This window comes from Salmo salar, chromosome 19 (assembly GCF_965601325.2).
Source record: "Salmo salar chromosome 19, fSalSal1, whole genome shotgun sequence".
Classification (NCBI taxonomy): domain Eukaryota; kingdom Metazoa; phylum Chordata; class Actinopteri; order Salmoniformes; family Salmonidae; genus Salmo; species Salmo salar.
This window is the reverse complement of record NC_138309.1, coordinates 52,077,404-52,098,103: the sequence shown is the minus strand read 5'-3', so window position 1 is coordinate 52,098,103 and position 20,700 is coordinate 52,077,404. Positions and strand designations below refer to the sequence as shown.

Here is a 20,700-nt window from a genome sequence, read left to right as displayed (position 1 = left end):
GCTCTCTGTTTATCATAGACGCTTCAAACAACTTTATAAAGATCGTTGACATCTAGTGGAAGCCGTAGGTGTTGCGAAATGAATCCTTTCTCACTATGGTATCTATAAAACAATGACACTAAATAGTACAGTCACAAAATTCACATTTTTTTTTATCTATTTTTCACAGGTTTTTGCCTGCAATATGAGTTTTGTTATACTTACAGACACCATTCAAACTGTTTTAGAAAATTCAGAGTGTTTTCTATCCGAATGTGTTAATAATATGCATATCCTAGCTTCTGAGTTGGTGTAGGAGGCAGTTAAAAATGGGCACATATTTTTTTCAAAATTTCTCAATACTGCCCCCGAGCCCCAACAGGTTAAGGGGAAACATTTAAATGTCTTGGAATGGCCTAGTTAAAGCCCAGACCTCTATCCAATTGAGAATCTATGGTATGACTTAAAGTACACAAGCGGAACCCATCCAACTTGAAGGAGCTGGAGCAGTTTTGTCTTGAAGAATGGGCAAAAATCCCAGTGGCTGGATGTGCCAAGCGTATAGAGACATACCCCAAGAGACTTGCAGCTGTAATTGCTGCAAAAGGTGGCTCTACAGTATTGACTTTGGAGGGGTGAATAGTTATGCACGCTCAAATTTTCTGTTTTTTTGTCTCATTTCTTGCTTGTTTTACAATAAAACAATATGTTGCATCTTCAAAGTGGTAGGCATGTTGTGTAAATCAAAGGATACAAACGCCCCAAAAAATCTGTTTTAATTCCAGGGAAAATGCCAAGGGGGGTGAATACTTTCACAAGGCATTGTAAATTACTGATCTCACCTGTATTCCTACAATTTCAGCTTTGTTAAAACACTCAAGAAAAATGATTATATTTATCATAGTGATTCAGGAGTAACATTAAAACACAATAATGTGCCCTACCAACATTAGACGATACAAAAACCACTCCATTGACTGAAATAAGTAAATGAAATCCATGAGAGAATAGTCCGATTAACTGATCATTCAAATAGCAGTGCAGATGGCACTCTTGTGTTTAGTGCAGAGATATATTATAGGTAATGAACATGTAGAGGACTTCTGAGAATACTACAGACTTTGTGGCACAGCAGAAAGACCAGCCTACTCCAAGGTTGTGAGTTCAAATCCCAGGTGAGGTTATATTGAAAAGTCATTGTTAAGTGATAATGTAAAATGTAGTCATATTGTCACCGATGAAATATGTTTACACTATTTTATCTGAACAACGTACCACTTACCTTAAAATCCCCATACCATTGAATTACCTACCTTACATAAAAGCACGTGAAATTTGCAGTTTCACTTGTGAAAACATGTCAGGTCAGTTGTTCAGGTGTGAAACCTTATGTTTCATGTACAAGTTGCTTTTACAAGTTGCTTTACAAGTTGTACAAGTTGCTTTTTTATGTACAAGTTGCTTTTACATGTTGTCACACGTTATCATATTAACTTCACATAAGATCAAGAGAAATTCATGTGGTTTCCCGTAAGGGGAATAGTGTCTAGGAGGCAGCTAGGACCAGAAAAGGGACAATCAATTTATTATCGCCTTTTCTCAAGAGAGTGACTTCCCAACATGAATAAATGTCAAACAACACTATAATTTTATAATTCCAAGAGAATTCAAACAAATGTTTGAATAGGACCCTATGGCCCATAGTGATTGTCACCCATTAGCTAATCATTTTTCATAATCATTGTAATATTCCACATTACCAAATCTTTTGTTACACATTGTTTCCAATCTTTTTTTCATCTGCTCCTTTAATAGCAGGATTTCCTATTCTTTCATCTTTTACAAATTGCAGTGAGGGATGACTCAAGGATGGCACTATAATTGAAAAGCAGCTTTTAGATTTAACTGTGACCTCGTCTCGTTTGTGGCAGAGGAGCTGGATGAAGCAGAGCAGGGAATGAAAGGTGAGGATGTGGATCAATCCCTGACAGAAACCTTGTAGAGAGAGAGTGAGATAATAGGAGAAAGAGAGAATATGAGAATAGGAGGAGGGGTAGGATAGAGTGAAATAGGTGTTGACAGAGTAAATCATTGATCTTCCCTGAAGATTAAACACCACTCTAAACAACAGGGTCCGGTTTTCACTTTGCACTGGAGGCTGATCGTGTGTCTATTTATGGTTTATTTCAATAACATCCTGATATTTTGAATTATTTAGCTGGGTTTTTGTGCTATTAGATGCATGCTGATTGGACAATTTATTGATTGGCTCTGTCAGGGTCGGGTTGTGCACCTTAAAACTTCCCAGCTCTTTAATGGCTGAAAACTTAAGCGAAATTACAGGTAAGAGTGAACTGCGTGGTAACTTGTGCCAATTTGCTGGCATCGCCTGATGCCCAGTCATTCTGAACGGGGGCTAATGGCGGTTTCGTCTAAATTACACTATAGTGGCCTGGAAATACGATGAGATTGCTTAAGTAGGCAAATGATTAGTAGGAAACAACTTTGTCATCATTATGACGTGGTCAAATGTATTTTAGAGAAATGGCAATGTTGCCATTAGCTAGCAAAGTTCATAAAAAATAGCTGGCATGGGCCTCCCGAGTGGCGCAGCGGACTAAGGCACTTCATCACAGTGCTAGAGGCATTGCTACAGACCCGGGTTCAATCCCAGGCTGTGTCACAGCCGGCTGCGAGACCCATGAGACGCACACAATTGGCCCAGCGTTGTCTGGGTTAGGGGAGGGTTTGCCCGGCCGGGATGTCCTTGTCCCATTGCGCTCTAGTGATTCCTGTGGTGGGCTGGGCCCATGCACGCTGACTTCGGTCGCCAGTTGTATGGTGTTTCCTCCGACACATTGGTGTGACTGGGTTCCAGATTAAGCGAGCAGAGTGTCAAGAAGCTGTGCGACTTGGCAGGGCCGTGTTTTGGGCAATGCATGGCTCTCAACCTTCGCCTCTCCCGAGTCCATATGGGAGTTGCAGCGATGAGACAAGACTGTAACTACCAATTGGATATCACGAAAAAGGGGTGAAAAGTAACCAAAAATAAATAGCTGGCAATGCTAATGTTAGCAAGCTAAAATTCAGAGCTGTCCGCTCAATATTGTCAAACTGGCAGCATCACTGTTGCGTTCATCGTAAGAAGGAGACCAAGGTGCAGTGTGGTAAGCGTACATCTTACTTTTATTTGATGAACACCGACAAAACAAAGAAAATACAAAACGAACGTAAAGTTCTGCAGGCTTCACAGCAGCTATACAAAAACAAGATCCCACAATCACAGGTGGGAAAAAGGGCTGCCTAAGTATGATCCCCAATCAGAGACAACGATAAACAGCTGCCTCTGATTGGGAACCATACTAGGCCAACAAAGAAATAGCAACATAGATATGCCCACCCAAGTCACACCCTGACCTAACAAAATAGAGAATAAAGAAGGCTCTCTAAGGTCAGGGCGTGACAATCACAATGATGACAAAAGGTTTTCCGACCAATTATTTGCTTCCAAGCCACTGTAATGCACATAGACTGAATTTCATCAGCAACAATATAGTGGGGTAATATTTGATATGACTTTTTCCACATTTTGTTACGTTACAGCCTAAAATGAACTAAATTAAATATTTTCCTCATCAATCTACAATGCCCTATAATGACAAAGCAAAAACAGAAATAGCTATTCAGAAAATTTGCTATGAGACTCGAAATGGAGCTCAGGTGCATCCTGTTTCCATTTATCATCCTTGAGATGTTTCTACAACTTGATTGGAGTCCACCTGTGGTAAATTCAATTGATTGGACATGATTTGGAAAGGCACACACCTGCCTATGTAAGGTCCCAGATTTGAAAGGGTATGTCAGAGCAAAAACCAAGCCCTGAGGTCGAATTAATTGTCCGTACAGCTCCGAGACAGGATTGTGTCGAGGCACAGATCTGGGGAAGGGAACCAAAACATTTCTGCAGCATTGAAGGTACCCAAGAACACAGTGGCCTCTATAATTCTTAAATGGAAGAAGTTTGGAACTACTAAGACTCTTCCTAGTGCTGGCCGCCCAGCCAAACTGAGAAATCGGGGGAGAAGGTCCTTGGTCAGGGAGGTGACCAAGAGCCCAATGGTCACCCTGACAGAGCACCAGAGTTCCTCTGTGGAGATGGGAGAACCTTCCAGAAGGACAACCATTACATTTACATTTACATTTGAGTCATTTAGCAGACGCTCTTATCCAGAGCGACTTACAGTAGTGAATGCATACATTTCATACTTTTTTTTCTTTCTCCGTACTGGAGAAAAACCATCTCTGAACCATCTCTGCAGCACTCCACCGCCTTTATGGTAGAGTGGTCAGACAGAAGCCACTCCTCAGTAAAAGGCACATGACAGCCCACTTGGAGTTTGCCAAAAGGCATTTAACCTCTAGAGGATAAAATCCCGTTAACGGGATTGGTTGGACAACAACCAGTGAGGTAGCACGGCGCGAAATTCAAAAAAAAAAAGTCAAGTATTATACGGCATTTTAAAGATACTCTACTCGTTAATCCAATCACATTGTCCGATTTCAAAAAGGCTTTACGGTGAAAGCAAAACATTAGATTATTTTAGCATAGCACCTTAGCAAAAAAAAAAGCAATTTTCCAAGCACGGATAGCCATCACAAAACCAGATCTACAACTAAAATTAACCACTAACCTTTGACAATCTTCATCAGATGACACTCCTAGGACATCATGTTAGACAATACATGCATTTTCTGTTCGATCAAGTTTATATTTATATCCAAAAACCAAATTTTTACATTGGCACGTGACATTCAGAAAATGTTTTCTCCCCATAACTGCCGGTGAATAGGCACATTTAATTTACAGAAGAACTCATAAACGTTGACAAAATGTATAACAATTATTTAAAGAATTAGAGATAATCTACTCCTTTATGCAACCACTTTGTCAGATTTCAAAATAACTTTACGGAAAAAGCACATTGTTCAATTTTCTGAGTACAGAACTTAGCCTTCAATGCTAAGCTATACAGTTAGCATACAACCACGACATCGACAAATCTCTAAAAATATGTTTGAAATATTTACTTACCTTTGCTGATCTTCGGCGTAATGCACTCGGATGGGCACCCACTTCCACAAGAAATGTTCATTTGTTCTGCAAAGTCCATCATTTATGTCCAAATACGTCCGTTTTGTTGACCCATCCAGAACACTTTACAATGCCATGTGGCGTGAACGCAAATCCATAGACGAAATGTTCAAAGTTCCATTACCGTTTGTAGAAACACGTCAAACGATGTTTACAATCAATCTTTTAGGGTATTTTTTTTACATAAAATTGCGATAATTTTACAACCGGGCAATAGATATTCATCCCAGAAGAAAAATAAAAAACAACCAAGTCACGTGCACGCGCGTCATAAGACACCTGTCCTCAGACTGGCCAGTGATTGACTGAGCCACAATTTTCTGCCCGGTAACAGGTGACGGATGAAACCAGTTCCTAAAGATTGTTGACAGCCAATGGAAGAGTTAGGAGGTGCAACGTAAATCCTATGTCACTGTAGTTTTTCAAGGGATTCAAAAGAAAAACTACATTTCTAATTTCTCCCACTTCCTGATTCAATTTTTCTCAGGTTTTTTGCCTGCCATATGAGTTCTGTTATACTCACAGACACCATTCAAACAGTTTTAGAAACTTGAGAGTGTTTCCTATCCAAATCTACTAATAATATGCATATTCTATTTTCTGGGCCAGAGTAGTAACCTGTTTAAATAGGGTACGTTTTTCATCCGGCTGTGAAAATACTGCCCCCTACACCCAACAGGTTAATCAGGACAACAGTTTTCAGCTGTGCTAACATAATTGCAAAAGGGTTTTCTAATGATCAATTAGCCTTTTAAAATGATAAACTTGGATTAGTCAACACAACGTGCCATTGGAACACAGGAGTGATCGTTGCTGATAATGGGCCTCTATGCGCCTATGTAGATATTCCGTAAAAATTCTGCCATTTCCAGCTACAATAGTCATTTACAACATTTCTGATCAATTTGATGTTATTTTAATGGATAACATTTTAAGATTTTCGTTAAAAAACAAGGACATTTATAAGTGACCCCAAACTTTTGTATGGTAGTGTATATGACTATTCTAGACACCTCACATGCGACCCATATTAAGATTATGCAATTAGCCTATTAATCTCACATGCGACCCATACAAAGACTAATTAACCTATTAACATGTTTATCTGACTCGTCTGAGGTAGAGTACCTTATGATAAGCTGTAGACCACACTATCTACCAAGAGAGTTCTCATCTATATTATTCGTAGCCGTCTATTTACCATCACAGACCAATGCTGGCACTCAGACCACACTCAACCAACTCTATAAGGCCATAAGCAAACAAGAAAATGCTCACCCAGAAGCGGCTCTCCTAGTGGCCGGGGACTTTAATGCAGGCAAATTTAAATCAGTTTTACCAAATTTTTACCAGCATGTCACATGTGCAGCCAGAGGAAAAAAGCTCTAGACCACCTTTAGTCCACACACAGAGATGCATACAAAGCTCTCCCCCGCCCTCTGACCATAATTCTATCCTCATGATTCCTGCTAACAAGCAAAAACTAAAGCAGGAAGTACCAGTGACTCGCTCAATACGGAAGTGGTCAGATGATGCGGATGCTACGCTACAGGACTGTTTTGCTAGCACAGACTGGAATATGTTCCGAGATTCATCGAATGGCATTGAGGAGTATATCACCTCAGTCATCGGCTTCATCAATAAGTGCATGAACGACGTCGTTCCCACAGTGACCGTATGTACATATCCCAACCAGAAGCCATGGATTACAGGCAACATTCACATCGAGCTAAAGGCTAGACCAACTGGCAAGTGTCTTCACATGGGTGTCATAGGAAAAGCCCATAATATTGTCAGAGACTCCAGTCACTCAAGTCAAAGACTGTTTTCTCTGCTACCGCACAGCAAGCGGTGCCGGAGCGCCAAGTCTAGGACCAAAAGGATCCTTAACAGCTTCTATCCCCAAGCCATAAGACTGCTGAACAACTAATCAAATGGCCACCGGACTATTACATTGACCCCCCCTTCCATTTGTTTTGTACACTGCTGCTACTTGCTGTTTATTATCTATGCATAGTCACTTCACCCCTACCTACATGTACAAATTACCTCAACTAACCTGTACCCCCACACACTGACTCTGTACCGATACCCTCTGTATATAGCCTCTTCATTGTTATGTTATTGTGTTACTCTTTATTATTTTTTACTTTAGTTTATTTGGTAAATATTTTCTTAACTCTTCTTGAACTGCACTGTTGGTTAAGAGCTTGTAAGTAAGCATTTCATGGTAAGGTGAACACTTGTTGTATTCGGCGCATGTGACAAATAAAGTTTGATTTGATGATTTAGCAATATCCAAGAGACTATTGCTGAGTTACAGGAATTGGAAGGTCAATAAAGGAATAAGAATTGTCTATATCAAAGGCAGATATTTAATATCATTGTAACATGAATGATAACATTATACAAGGCATGAAGCTTAAGTTACAAGACAATACTTTTCATTAAAATACATTATTCTAGTCATGATCAGAGAGAGAGAGAGAGAGAGAGAGAGAGAGAGAGAGAGAGAGAGAGAGAGAGAGAGAGAGAGAGAGAGAGAGAGAGAGAGAGAGAGAGAGAGAGAGAGAGAGAGAGAGAGAGAGAGAGAGAGAGAGAGAGAGAGAGAGAGAGAGAGAGAGAGAGAGAGAGAGAGAGAGGAGAGAGAATAGCCTGACAGTCCCTGGAGTAGAGGGAGAAAGAGAATCTCACCACTGTTGGTCAGGAACAAAGAGAAAGACACAATGAATCTGAGACCCTTTTTTTTTTATTATTCGGATTAAAAAATCTGAGTTGACCAATAGTACTACTGTGAAGTTAACCTCCAATCAGATATCAGACCAACAAGATGTAAAGACAACTGAACCTCTGCTTCCCAGAGGTGTGATAAGACGGGGTTGGAGAGATAATGCAGCGTTCCTATGACAACACAGAGGAAACCTTGCTTACAGTTGATAAGAGTCACTTCGGGGGCTGGGCCACACTATATAATCCTCCCCTGAACACATCTGATTCTGGATCAGACAGAAGTGTTCCAGACCAGACGGACAGCACTGTAGTCACTAGACAATCGTCAGACCAGCAGATCATGGCCCTAGCAGCATCATTTCAGGAGTGTCCTTTTTGCGGGTAGAATTGTCATTCTTTAGACAGGCAAATGTCCTTAGGTACACCTTCCCTACCTTTCCTGCTAGAAAGGAATGCTCCATTCTTCTTGTGAGAGAAAAACACATTACTGTTGGTAAACCAAGACATCCCAGATGAATTCATATTTCAATGAACATAAAATAGTCTGTTCATCTAATTAGATTGGTAAATAGCAACTTCATATGTGTTTTTATCAAATCAGTCAGATGAATATAAAAGATGATCAGAGATCACTGCATCATAAAAACAATATATTTGAAATAAAACTCTCAGAAACTGTCATCCCTTTGAGAGAACATTGATTTGCCTAGAAAATAACAAAATAACCAGAATTATGAAATAATTAAGAACAATTCATGAAGTTAAGTAAAATAATTCAAGCAACTTGTTCACAAGCAATTTGAAAATTACATGTAGCATCTTTGTTTACAGCACCGAATATTAGCATACCAATGGTGAAGGTTCTAAGGCCATTTTGTGAGAAACAAGGCAATTACTTTTCTTAGCAGATCTATACATACAGTCAAAATGTTTGAGAATGACACAAATATTAATTTTCACAAAATTTGCTGCTTCAGTGTCTTTAGATATTTTTGTCAGATGTTACTATGGAATACTGAAGTTTAATTACAAGCATTTCATAAGTGTCAAAGGCTTTTATTGACAATTACATGAAGTTGATGCAAAGAGTCAATATTTGCAATGTTGACCCTTCTTTTTCAAGACCTCTGCAATCCACCCTGGCATGCTGTCAATTAACTTCTGGGCCACATCCTGACTGAAGGCAGCCCATTCTTGCATAATCAATGCTTGGATTTTGTCAGAATTTGTGGGTTTTTGTTTGTCCACCAGCCTCTTGAGGATTGACCACAAGTTCTCAATGCGATTAAGGTCTGGGGAGTTTCATGGCCATGGACCCAAAATATTGATGTTTTGTTCCCCGAGCAACTAAGTTATCACTTTTGCTTTATGGCAAGGTGCTCCATTATGCTGGAAAAGGCATTGTTCGTCACCAAACTGTTCCTGGATGGTTGGGAGAGGTTGCGCTCGGAGGATGTGTTGGTACCAATCTTTATTCATGGCTGTGTTCTTAGTCAAAATTGTGAGTGAGCCCACTCCCTTGGCTGAGAAGCAACCCCACACACTTTTTTCCGGATGCCCCAAACAATTGGAAAGGGGATTCATCAGAGAAAATGACTTTACCCCAGTCCTCAGCAGTCAATCCCTGTAACTTTTGCAGAATATCAGTCTGTCCCTGATGTTTTTCCTGGAGAGAAGTGGCTTCTTTGCTGCCCTTCTTGACACCAGGCCATCCTCCAAAAGTCTTCAGCTCACTGTGCGTGCAGATGCACTCACACCTGTCTGCTGCCATTCCTGAGCAAGCTCTGTACTGGTGGTGCCCCGATCCCGCAGCAGAATAAACTTTAGGAGACGGTCCTGGCGCTTGCTGGACTTTCTTGGGCGCCCTGAAGCCTTCTTCACAACAATTGAACTGCTCTCCTTGAAGTTCTTGATGATCCGGTAAATGGTTGATTTAGGTGCAATCTTACTGGCAGCAATATCCTTGCCTGTGAAGCCCTTTTTGTGCAAAGCAATGATGACGGCACATGTTTTCTTGCAGGTAACCATGGTTGGCAGAGGAAGAACAATATTCCAAGCACCACCCTCCTTTTGAAGCTTCCAGTCTGTTATCCTCTTACATCTAGACGTTCCGCTAGCGGAACACCTGCTCCAATATCCAATGATAGGTGTGGCGAGAATTACAAATTCCTAAAAAATCCAAAAACTTCAATTTTTCAAACATATGACTATTTTACACCATTTTAAAGACAAGACTCTCCTTTATCTAACCACACTGTCCGATTTCAAAAAGGCTTTACAGCGAAAGCAAAACATTAGATTATGTCAGCAGAGTACCCAGCCAGAAATAATAAGACACCCATTTTTCAAGCTAGCATATAATGTCACAAAAAACAAAACCACAGCTAAATGCAGCACTAACCTTTGAGGATCTTCATCAGATGACACGCCTAGGACATTATGTTATACAATACATGCATGTTTTGTTCAATCAAGTTCATATTTATATCAAAAACCAGCTTTTCACATTAGCATGTGACGTTCAGAACTAGCATTCCCACCGAACACTTCCGGTGAATTTACTAAATTACTCACGATAAACGTTCACAAAAAACATAACAATTATTTTAAGAATTATAGATACAGAACTCCTTTATGCAATCGAGGTGTCCGATTTTAAAATAGCTTTTCGGTGAAAGCACATTTTGCAATATTCTGAGTAGATAGCTCGCCATCACAGGCTAGCTATTTTGACACCCACCAAGTTTGACCCTCACCAAACTCAGATTTACTATAAGAAAAATTGGATTACCTTTGCTGTTCTTCGTCAGAATGCACTCCCAGGACTTCTACTTCAATAACAAATGTTGGTTTGGTTCAAAATAATCCATAGTTATATCCAAATAGCGGCGTTTTGTTCGTGCGTTCAAGACACTATCCGAAGGGTGACGAAGGGCTACGCGCCCGATGCGTTTCGTGACCAAAAAATTCTAAATATTCCATTACCGTACTTCGAAGCATGTCAACCGCTGTTTAAAATCAATTTTATGCTATTTTTCTCATAAAAAAGCGATAATATTCCAACCGGGAGTTGTTGTTTTCGTTCAAAGACGAAAGAATAAAAACATGGTGTCGCCTCGTGCACGCGCCTCCAGTCTCTGTTCTCTGATCGACCACTTACCAAATGCGCTAGTGTTTTTTCAGCCAGGGCCTGCCAAGACATCATTCAGCTTTTTGCCGCCTTCTGAGAGCTTATGGGAGCCGTAGGAAGTGTCACGTTACAGCAGAGATCCTTAGTTTTGGATAGAGATGATCAAGAAGGCCAAGAAATTGTCAGAGAGGGCGCTTCCTGTTTGGAATCTTCTCAGGTTTTGGCCTGCCAAATGAGTTCTGTTATACTCACAGACACCATTCAAACAGTTTTAGAAACTTTGGAGTGTTTTCTATCCAAAACTAATAATTATATGCATATTCTAGTTTCTGGGCAGGAGTAATAATCAGATTAAATCGGGTACGTTTTTTATCCGGCCGTGAAAATACTGCCCCCTATCCATAACAGGTTAATCGAACTCAATCAGCATGACAGAGTGATCTCCAGCATTGTCCGCATCAACACTCACAGCTGTGTTAACGAGAGAATCACTGATGTGATGTCAGCTGGTCCTTTTGTGGCAGGGCTGAAATGCAGTGGAAATGTTTTTTGGGATTCAGTTCATTTGCATGGCGTAGAGGGACTTTGCAATTAATTGCAATTCATCTGATCACTCTTCATAACATTCTGGAGTATATGCAAATTGCCATCATACAAACTTAGGCAGCAGACTTTGTGAAAATTAATATTTGTGTCATTCTCAAAACTTTTGGACACGACTGTACAGATGGGCATAGCCATATGTACCACGCAAAGAACAACAAAATATTATTTGTCTTAACAGGAGCCATTAACATTTGTCTAGCACTCTCTACACATCAAAGAAAGCACATTCACAAAAGTAACCTATATAGCCATGACAAAGGAATATAGAAATTATTGAGTTACAAAGGAAGAAATTATTAACACATCATCGTCAAAATAATTAACATGTAACATTTTAGGAGAAAGCTCCAAATATACCCTATGCTGCAAATAGAATGGAGATGATCGGCCCCTCTTTAAATCCCAACATTTCTGCAACGTATGAACGCTTCGGTGACAACAGTGACAACATCTAACAGAATTCGTAGTTCTGCTCTGTGGGTAGGCAGGCTGCATGAAATGTGCAGCAGGATTTCCACTGACAAGGTTCCAACAGCGCCTGACCATAATGCCTTTCCTTTTTACAGAAATCACAACAATGCTTTGTGGGTTGTTTGAGATTAGCCTCTGTGCACGTCCCAATAGCTGCAATGGAGGCTATTTTAGTAGCTTGGCCCACTCGTACACTAGAGAGCGACGTGGACTGTGTGTCCATCCCGCTATCTGTATCCGAGTCAGATATGTCGCTTTGGAGCCTATTTGGGCTCTGTTCCACCAAATCTCTCTGTGTGTCATGTATACGTGACCTTGTCAGACCGTGCTCTTTTTCGCATGCTTGAAGTTCTGACTGCAACTGAGGTTCCATCTATTTTGCACTCTGATGTCGTCTAGGACTTTACAGTTGGTATCGAGCATGTTCATTGCTGGTTTGCTATGTGCAATTCATTTTTTTCATTTAAAAACACAGCAAGCTCTAGAATTAACATCATCTTGGATTTGTTTCTCATGCGTGCCAATATATTGCCAGTACTGAAGAATTTCATCCCTAGTGGAGTCAAATGTGATGCCTTTCATGCCTTTTTTTGATCAAATCATTAATACGAGATAAATCCTGTAACTCAACAATAATCTCTTGGATATTGCCAGATCGTCTTTATGGAGTCAGACGTTTTAATAGGATACTTGTATAGTCTTATTATGGGTGGTGATATATCTTACGTATAATTTGGCCCATATTAGATTCCCAGATATACAGTTGAAGTCGGAAGTTTACATACACCTTAGCCAAACACATTTAAACTAAGTTTTTCACAATTCCTGACATTTAATCCTAGTAAAGATTCCCTGTCTTAGGTCAGTTAGGATCACCACTTTATTTTAAGAATGTGAAATGTCAGAATAATAGTAGAGAGAATGATTTATTCCAGCTTTTATTTCTTTCATCACATTCCCAGTGGGTCAGAAGTTTACATACACTCAATTAGTATTTGGTAGCATTGCCTTTAAATTGTTTAACTTGGGTCAAACATTTCGGATAGCCTTCCACAAGCTTCCCACAATAAGTTGGGTGACTTTTGGCCCATTCCTCCTGACAGAGCTGGTGTAACTGAGTCAGGTTTGTAGGCCTCCTTGCTCGCACACGCTTTTTCAGTTCTGCCCACAAATTTTCTATAGGATTGAGGTCAGGACTTTGTGATGGCCACTCCAATACCATGACTTCGTTGTCCTTACGCCATTTTGCCACAACTTTAGAAGTATGCTTGGGGTCATTGTCCATTTGGAAGACCCATTTGCGACCAAGCTTTAACTTCTGACTGATGTCTTGAGATGTTGCTTCAGTATATCCACATCATTTTCATTCCTAATGATGCCATCTATTTTGTGAAGTGCACCAGTCCCTCCTGCAGCAAAGCACCCCCACAACATGATGCGGCCACCCCCCTGCTTCACGGTTGGGATAGTGTTCTTCGGGTTACAAGCCTCCCCCTTTTTCCTCCAAACATAACGATAGTCATTATTGCCTAACAGTTCTATTTTTGTTTCATCATACCAGAGGACATTTCTCCAAAAAGTACGATCTTTGTCCCCATGTGTGGTTGCAAACCGTAGTCTGGCTTTTTTATGGCGGTTTTGGAGCAGTGGCTTCTTCCTTGCTGAGCGGCCTTTCAGGTTATGTCGATATAGGACTTGTTTTACTGTGGATATAGATACTTTTGTACCTGTTTCCTCCAGCATCTTCACAAGGTCCTTTGCTGTTGTTCTGGGATTGATTTGCACTTTTCTCACCAAAGTACGTTCATCTCTAGGAGACAGAAGGCGTCTCCTTCCTGAGTGGTATGGCGGCTGCGTGGTCCCATGGTGTTTATACTTGCGTACTATTGTTTGTACAGATGAACGTGGTACCTTCAGGCGTTTGGAAATTGCTCTCAAGGATGAACCAGGCTTGTGGAGGTCTACAGTTCTTTTTCTGAGGTCTTGGCTGATTTCTTTGATTTTCCCATGATGTCAAGCAAAGAGGCCTTGAAGGTTTGAAGGTAGGCCTTGAAATATAGCCACAGGTACACCTCCAATTGACTCAAATGATGTCAATTAGCCTATCAGAAGCTTCTAAAGCTATAACATAATTTTCTGGAATTTTCCATGCTGTTTAAAGGCACAGTTAACTTTGTGTATGACACACTGGAATTGTGATACAGTGAATTATAAGTGAAATAATCTGTCTGTAAACAATTGTTGGAAAAATTACTTGTCACTAACAAAGTAGATGTCCTAACTGACTTGCCAAAACTATAGTTTGTTAACAAGAAATTTGTGGAGTGGTTGAAAAACGAGTTTTAATAACTCCAACCTAAGTGTATATAAACTTCCGACTTCAACTGAAGCCCCAAAAAGAGTTGTAACCATAACATAACCTTTTTTTGGTGATATATAGAACCTTTTTTAATTGTTCTTTATAGAACCTCAGGAAAGGGTTCTTTATAGCACCATTGATGTTCCATTTAGAATCTTCAAAAAAGGTTCCATATAGAACAATAAAGGGTTCCGCTATGGTTACAAGCCAAAGAACCCTTATTTGGCACTGTACAGAACCATTTGTTTTTAGTGTGTAGGACAATACAGCTCTGTCTCATCCAAAGTAAGGCACAGTATTCCTGAGTAAGGCACAGCAAACTGCACAGAGCACTCAAAAAACGAATGGTGAAGTAGCATATCCAGGACCTTTACATCATTTTTTTCAAATTTCAAATTCCTTAATTTTGAAATGTTACCATATTTGTTGTAAATAAATATAACTAATAAACATAAATGATTAACTTACACATCGAGGGATTTTGCTACTAGCAAACAGTCACATTTACCATAAACAATGCAGTAAGTCTGATGGAGCATCATCGCCTTGTCTTGTCATGGACCCTGTCACACTGCGAGGGTCCAAGGGAAGTCCTAATGTCTTCATTCAATAATAATAACTTGGGATATTCCCTCAAAATGCGTTGAACTTTCCCATGATAGTGTATATTCCCATCCCTGTACCGGAGTAATAAATAATGAATGGTGAAATGGAATGTCCTATTCCTCCTTCGTCGCCCCTGTCATCCAGTCTAAGACTCCTTCATCTGTGTACCATAGATGATGATCCATTAAAGGAAATCAATTTGGGTTCACTGACCAGATCCAACACAGCGGTCATTGTGGGCGTGTAGGAGTTTAGTATCTCTCTTTGCACTCGCTGTGTTAAATAATGATGATGATTTGAGAGTATACCCTTTAAGAAAAGTCTATTTTTTCAAACTTGCTGACTGATGCTCTGCCATGGAAAATGTACAGGGGAATGGTAATCATGGGTAGACATCAGTGGTGGTGGTATGAATGGTAATCATGGGTAGACATCAGTGGTGGTGGTATGAATGGTAATCATGGGTAGACATCAGTGGTGGTGGTATGAATGGTAATCATGGGTAGACATCAGTGGTGGTGGTATGAATGGTAATCATGGGTAGACATCAGTGGTGGTGGTATGAATGGTAATCATGGGTAGACATCAGTGGTGGTGGTACGAATGGTAATCATGGGTAGACATCAGTGGTGGTGGTATGAATGGTAATCATGGGTAGACATCAGTGGTGGTGGTATGAATAGTAATCATGGGTAGACATTGGTGGTGGTGGTATGAATGGTAATCATGGGTAGACATCAGTGGTGGTGGTATGAATGGTAATCGGTGGTGGTGGTATGAATGGTAATCATGGGTAGACATCAGTGGTGGTGGTATGAAGGATTATTGCTCCGGTTCCAAATGACTTGACTTGGAATTAACCACAGGAGTTGCCATGGATACTGTATGACTGATGATCTGCATAGCAGATTCGGTGATACAATGATACACTCTTAGAAAAAAGGGTTCCAAAAGGGTTCTTCGGCTGTCCCCATAGAATAATCCTTTTGGGTTCCAGGTAGAATCCTCTGTGGAAAGGCTTCTACAGTACATGGGGACAGCCGAATAACTCTTTTAGATTCCCCCTTTTTTCTAAGAGTGTATGAGTGTACTGCACAGGTTTTTAATTAGATTTACATTTCAAAATGTTATTGATTAAATGTTATATTGTCCGTTTCTTGATATTCTGTCATTATATAAAACTGTTACATCCTGTGATCTAAAAGTCATTCTTTTCTCAGTCTAATGTATTTTTGTTGTCTCTTCCTCAGCCCTCACTAATGTGAAGTTATGGGCCATCGACCGCCAGTGTTTCCAGACCATTATGATGAGGACAGGCCTCATCAAACATGCCGAATACATGGAGTTTCTAAAGAGGTGGGCTTCTCTCTCTCTCTCTCTCTCTCTCTCTCTCTCTCTCTCTCTCTCTCTCTCTCTCTCTCTCTCTCTCTCTCTCTCTCTCTCTCTCTCTCTCTCTCTCTCTCTCTCTCTCTTCCACACCCCTTAAGATGCCATTCGAGCAAGGGCTGTGGTTTGAGTGACCGTCTCTGACAGTCACAGAATCACCTTTTCCTGTCACTGATGTCTGTGTTCAACAAAGACACTTGCTGGATGCATGTTCAAATGAGGATCAGGTGATTGGACACTTCAGGTATTTTACACTAAATTAATTTATTACCACTTGGTGATATTAAAGCACCAGTTTATTGATCATCATCACACTATGCCCTCTTTCTGTTTACACAGTTGAGTGTAATCCAGCCTTTAATTTTTCAGCTTCAGACCTGACGATTTCTATCTTAAAACCTGGATTTTGTGTTTAATATACAGTATAATACATTTAGGTTCACTAGTGGGTTTTCTGCTCTAAAACCAACAAACGTTTGACGTCCCAGACCAATAGATTTACACTTATATGAGCCAGACCAATAGATTTACACTTATATGAGCCAGACCAATAGATTTACACTTATATGAGCCAGACCAATAGATTTACACTTATATGAGCCAGACCAATAGATTTACACTTATATGAGCCAGACCAATAGATTTTCCTCCAGAAAAGGTTGGATCATGATTAAATCCCCCCGTTCTGAGCAGGCAAACCCTTAGGATGCCGCAACAATAACAAAGGACATCGTCATCCCCGAATGAAGATTTCCCACCCAGTGATCAACTATAGTGATTCAGATGGAAAGTCCACAACAACTGTTTGACCACAAATACTCATTCAACACACGTCCTCAAGTACAGTACTGATCTGCATACACAGAGCCTTTAGCCTGCCTTCTGTGATTTCTCAATGACTGTGTAAGTGGTTGGAACTGGACTTTCCTCCAGTCTCCACTGCTGAAATAGATCATCGAGGAAGACCGAGGAGAATGTTTCATTGACAGCATCTCTCCTCCCGGAGGCCCTGCTGTTGCCCTTTATTGCAAGGACCCGATGATGTCACACGCAGGAAATGATGAAATTGATTTGGATGAAGTCAGCTTTTAGTGTTAACATAAGATGCCTTTCTCCCCATGCATTGGCAGCTACAGCCAGCTGGTGCACGTTTACATTTGAGTAATTTAGCAGACACTTTTAACCAGAGCGACTAACAAGAGCACTTAGGGTTTAGTGCCTTGCTCAAGTGTTCATGGCTTTTATGTCATAATATTTGAGAAGTAGCTTCTGCCAGTTCTTATCTTCAATAGAGAATGTCAAATATCAAACACATCAATTATATTTCTGAAGGAGTAGTTCCCCTGGTAACAAGCTACAGTGGTTCCATAGTAGCAAAGAGACTTGGATGTTGTCAAACTGCCAGATTTTGTGTGTGTGTGTGTGTTCCTGCATGTTTGTGTGTGTGCGTTTCTGCGAATGTGTGTGTGAATGAGGTCTCTCTCACTGAGGAGAGAGCCTGCCAGAGGTATGTAAACAGCTCCTTCTTGAAACGCTTAGTATGATTGGCAGCTGCTCTAAGGCCCAACCTTAAATTCAAACCCTGAGCCATGGCTTGCTACTGGCTTACTGCTGACTTGCTACTGGCTTACTATTAACTTACTACTGACTTACTACTGGTGTTCTACTGGTTTACTACTGGTTTAATACTGACTTACTACTGGCTTACTACTGGTTTACTACTGGTTTACCACTGACTTACTACTGGTTTACTACTGGTTTAATACTGGTTTACTACTGGTTTAATACTGACTTACTACTGGTTTACTACTGGTTTATTACTGACTTACTACTGGTTTATTACTGACTTACTACTGTTTACTACTGGTTTAATACTGACTTACTACTGTTTACTACTGGTTTATTACTGACTTACTACTGTTTACTACTGGTTTAATACTGACTTACTACTGGTTTAATACTGACTTACTACTGGTTTAATACTGACTTACTACTGGTTTAATACTGGTTTACTACTGGTTTATTACTGACTTACTATTGGTTTAATACTGACTTACTACTGTTTTAATACTGGTTTAATACTGGTTTACTACTTACTACTGCACACACTTTCCCACTTCAGATGATGCTGGTGTTAGAGAGGGGGTTTAAGACAGACAAGAATTGGTTGCCTCTTATGGAAAAACCACCTGATTTTACATGTGGAAAATCACATGATTTCACGTGACATTTCCACGTTTTGTACATGTTCTTTTTTTTCATTTTATTCAACTGTTACCATGCACCTGCAAAAAAAGATAGCTCAGATGTGCGAGTGCCTTTTGAATTTTGAATTACACGTTTTGCACATGTGAAATCATAACCTTTTACATGTGGATTCAATTTTTCACATGAGATTTCACAGGTAATGCCCTGCAAACAAAATGTTTTCTTTATGATACACACACTGTACTTTTAACATACAGTTTTTCAACTTACATATTTGACACACTTTGACCTACATGCTTACATTGTGGTTTATTTATGCAGTAATTATTATCCAACATGTCCTTACCTGGGATTTAGAATAGTCAGAATAACTGATAACTAACATAGCAGTGCAGATGGCACTCTCTTGTTATGTGCAAATAAGTGCACACTGTTGGACAGTTTTGTTTCCTGGTGTACAAAAAGGTCAAATGTACAGGTAAGGTACCTTCAGAGTGACACATAGGAACTCGCCAAGTACCTTTCAAGGGAACATGTGCCCATAATCTATTATAATGGTACATTTTTCTACCTAATATATTCAATATAATGCTGCGTTCGTAACCATGTGGGAGGTGGAAATGTAGCTGTTGTGAAGTCGTAAATACCACTTCCATTTACTGTATGTACTTTGAACTTGTTGAGAAACGCCAATTGGCGAATGGCCAACAAGCTGCATCAACCATAAACACATGATGGAGTTCAAAAACCATATTAATAGATTGCTTTTCATAAATAATGTTTTGTTATTACATTTAATTGCCGAATATGCTGTTATCGAGGTCATTTCCTTAGTAGGTGATGTCAGAGGTCAGCATATGGGAGAAGTCGGAGCTCAGGGATGATAGATGCATTCCCCACTAGTAATTTCCAGTTGGAGGGCCGTTCAAGTGTATTTTTCCCAGGCGTATGTGGTAAATTCCCACTCTCCACTTGGTTACGAATGCAGGATTAGGTATCATTACTGCACTTTGAAATGTAGGTGGAGGCAATGTGCTGGCGGGGACTCATTAGCATATTTGGGGGCATGGTCTAAAACCATCATTGGAAATGTTGAACACGTTTAAGTGCTTTTATGGTTATGTTAAAGAAGGTTGAGCATCTCTTTTGACACTGTCAGTTTTGCAATTTTAGTAAGCAGTTCTGACACGCAAGAGCTGCACTGTTTAGAGGTTTTTGTGCATATTCCAAAAGCTTAATGGGAGCTGGTTCACAGGAAGTTAATGTTTAACTTCCAATAACTTGCTATCAACCAGTTGCAAATGGGTTTTAGTACATTTCACAGTAATTGGCAAACATTTCTAAAAAATGTTTTTGCTTTGTCATTATTGCATATTGTGTGAAGATTGATGAGGAAAAAAACAGTTTAATACATTATAGAATAAGGCTGTAATGTAAGAAAGTGCAAAAAGTCAAGGGGTTTGAATACTTTCCAAATGCACTGTATATTTTAAAGTGCAGTGATGATCGTTCCTTATATTTAAAATATTGGGTAGAAAAATCTACTATACCTACAAGGTACTGAACTGGACCATGTGAGTTTATATGTGTAGCTGTTTAGTGTACCTTTGACAATTTTGTACCCCAGGGAACAACACTGTACCATGTGAGTTTATATGTGTATATGTGTTATATGTGTACCCAGGGAACAACACTGTACCATGTGAGTTTATATGTGTATCTGTGTTATATGTGTACCCAGGGAACAACACTGTACCATGTGAGTTTATATGTGTATCTGTGTTATATGTGTACCCAGGGAACAACACTGTACCATGTGAGTTTATATGTGTATCTGTGTTATATGTGTACCCAGGGAACAACACTGTACCATGTGAGTTTATATGTGTATCTGTGTTATATGTGTACCCAGGGAACAACACTGTACCATGTGAGTTTATATGTGTATCTGTGTTATATGTGTACCCAGGGAACAACACTGTACCATGTGAGTTTATATGTGTATCTGTGTTATATGTGTACCCAGGGAATAACACTGTACACTAACCATACCCTTATTTTTTAAGAGTGTGC

General features: G+C 39.9%; 1 protein-coding gene across 4 annotated transcripts in view; it reads left to right on the top strand.

Annotated features, from left to right (window-relative positions):
* Window positions 1-20,700, top strand: part of LOC106578950 (cGMP-dependent protein kinase 1) — a 236,517-nt gene that overhangs the window by 147,817 nt on the left and 68,000 nt on the right. For all 4 annotated transcript variants that reach the window (XM_045702415.2, XM_045702414.2, XM_045702412.2 and 1 more), the window contains exon 4: window positions 16,284-16,389. In XM_045702415.2, coding sequence (XP_045558371.1) covers window positions 16,284-16,389 — 106 coding nt within the window. The remainder of the gene's footprint in view (window positions 1-16,283; window positions 16,390-20,700) is intronic.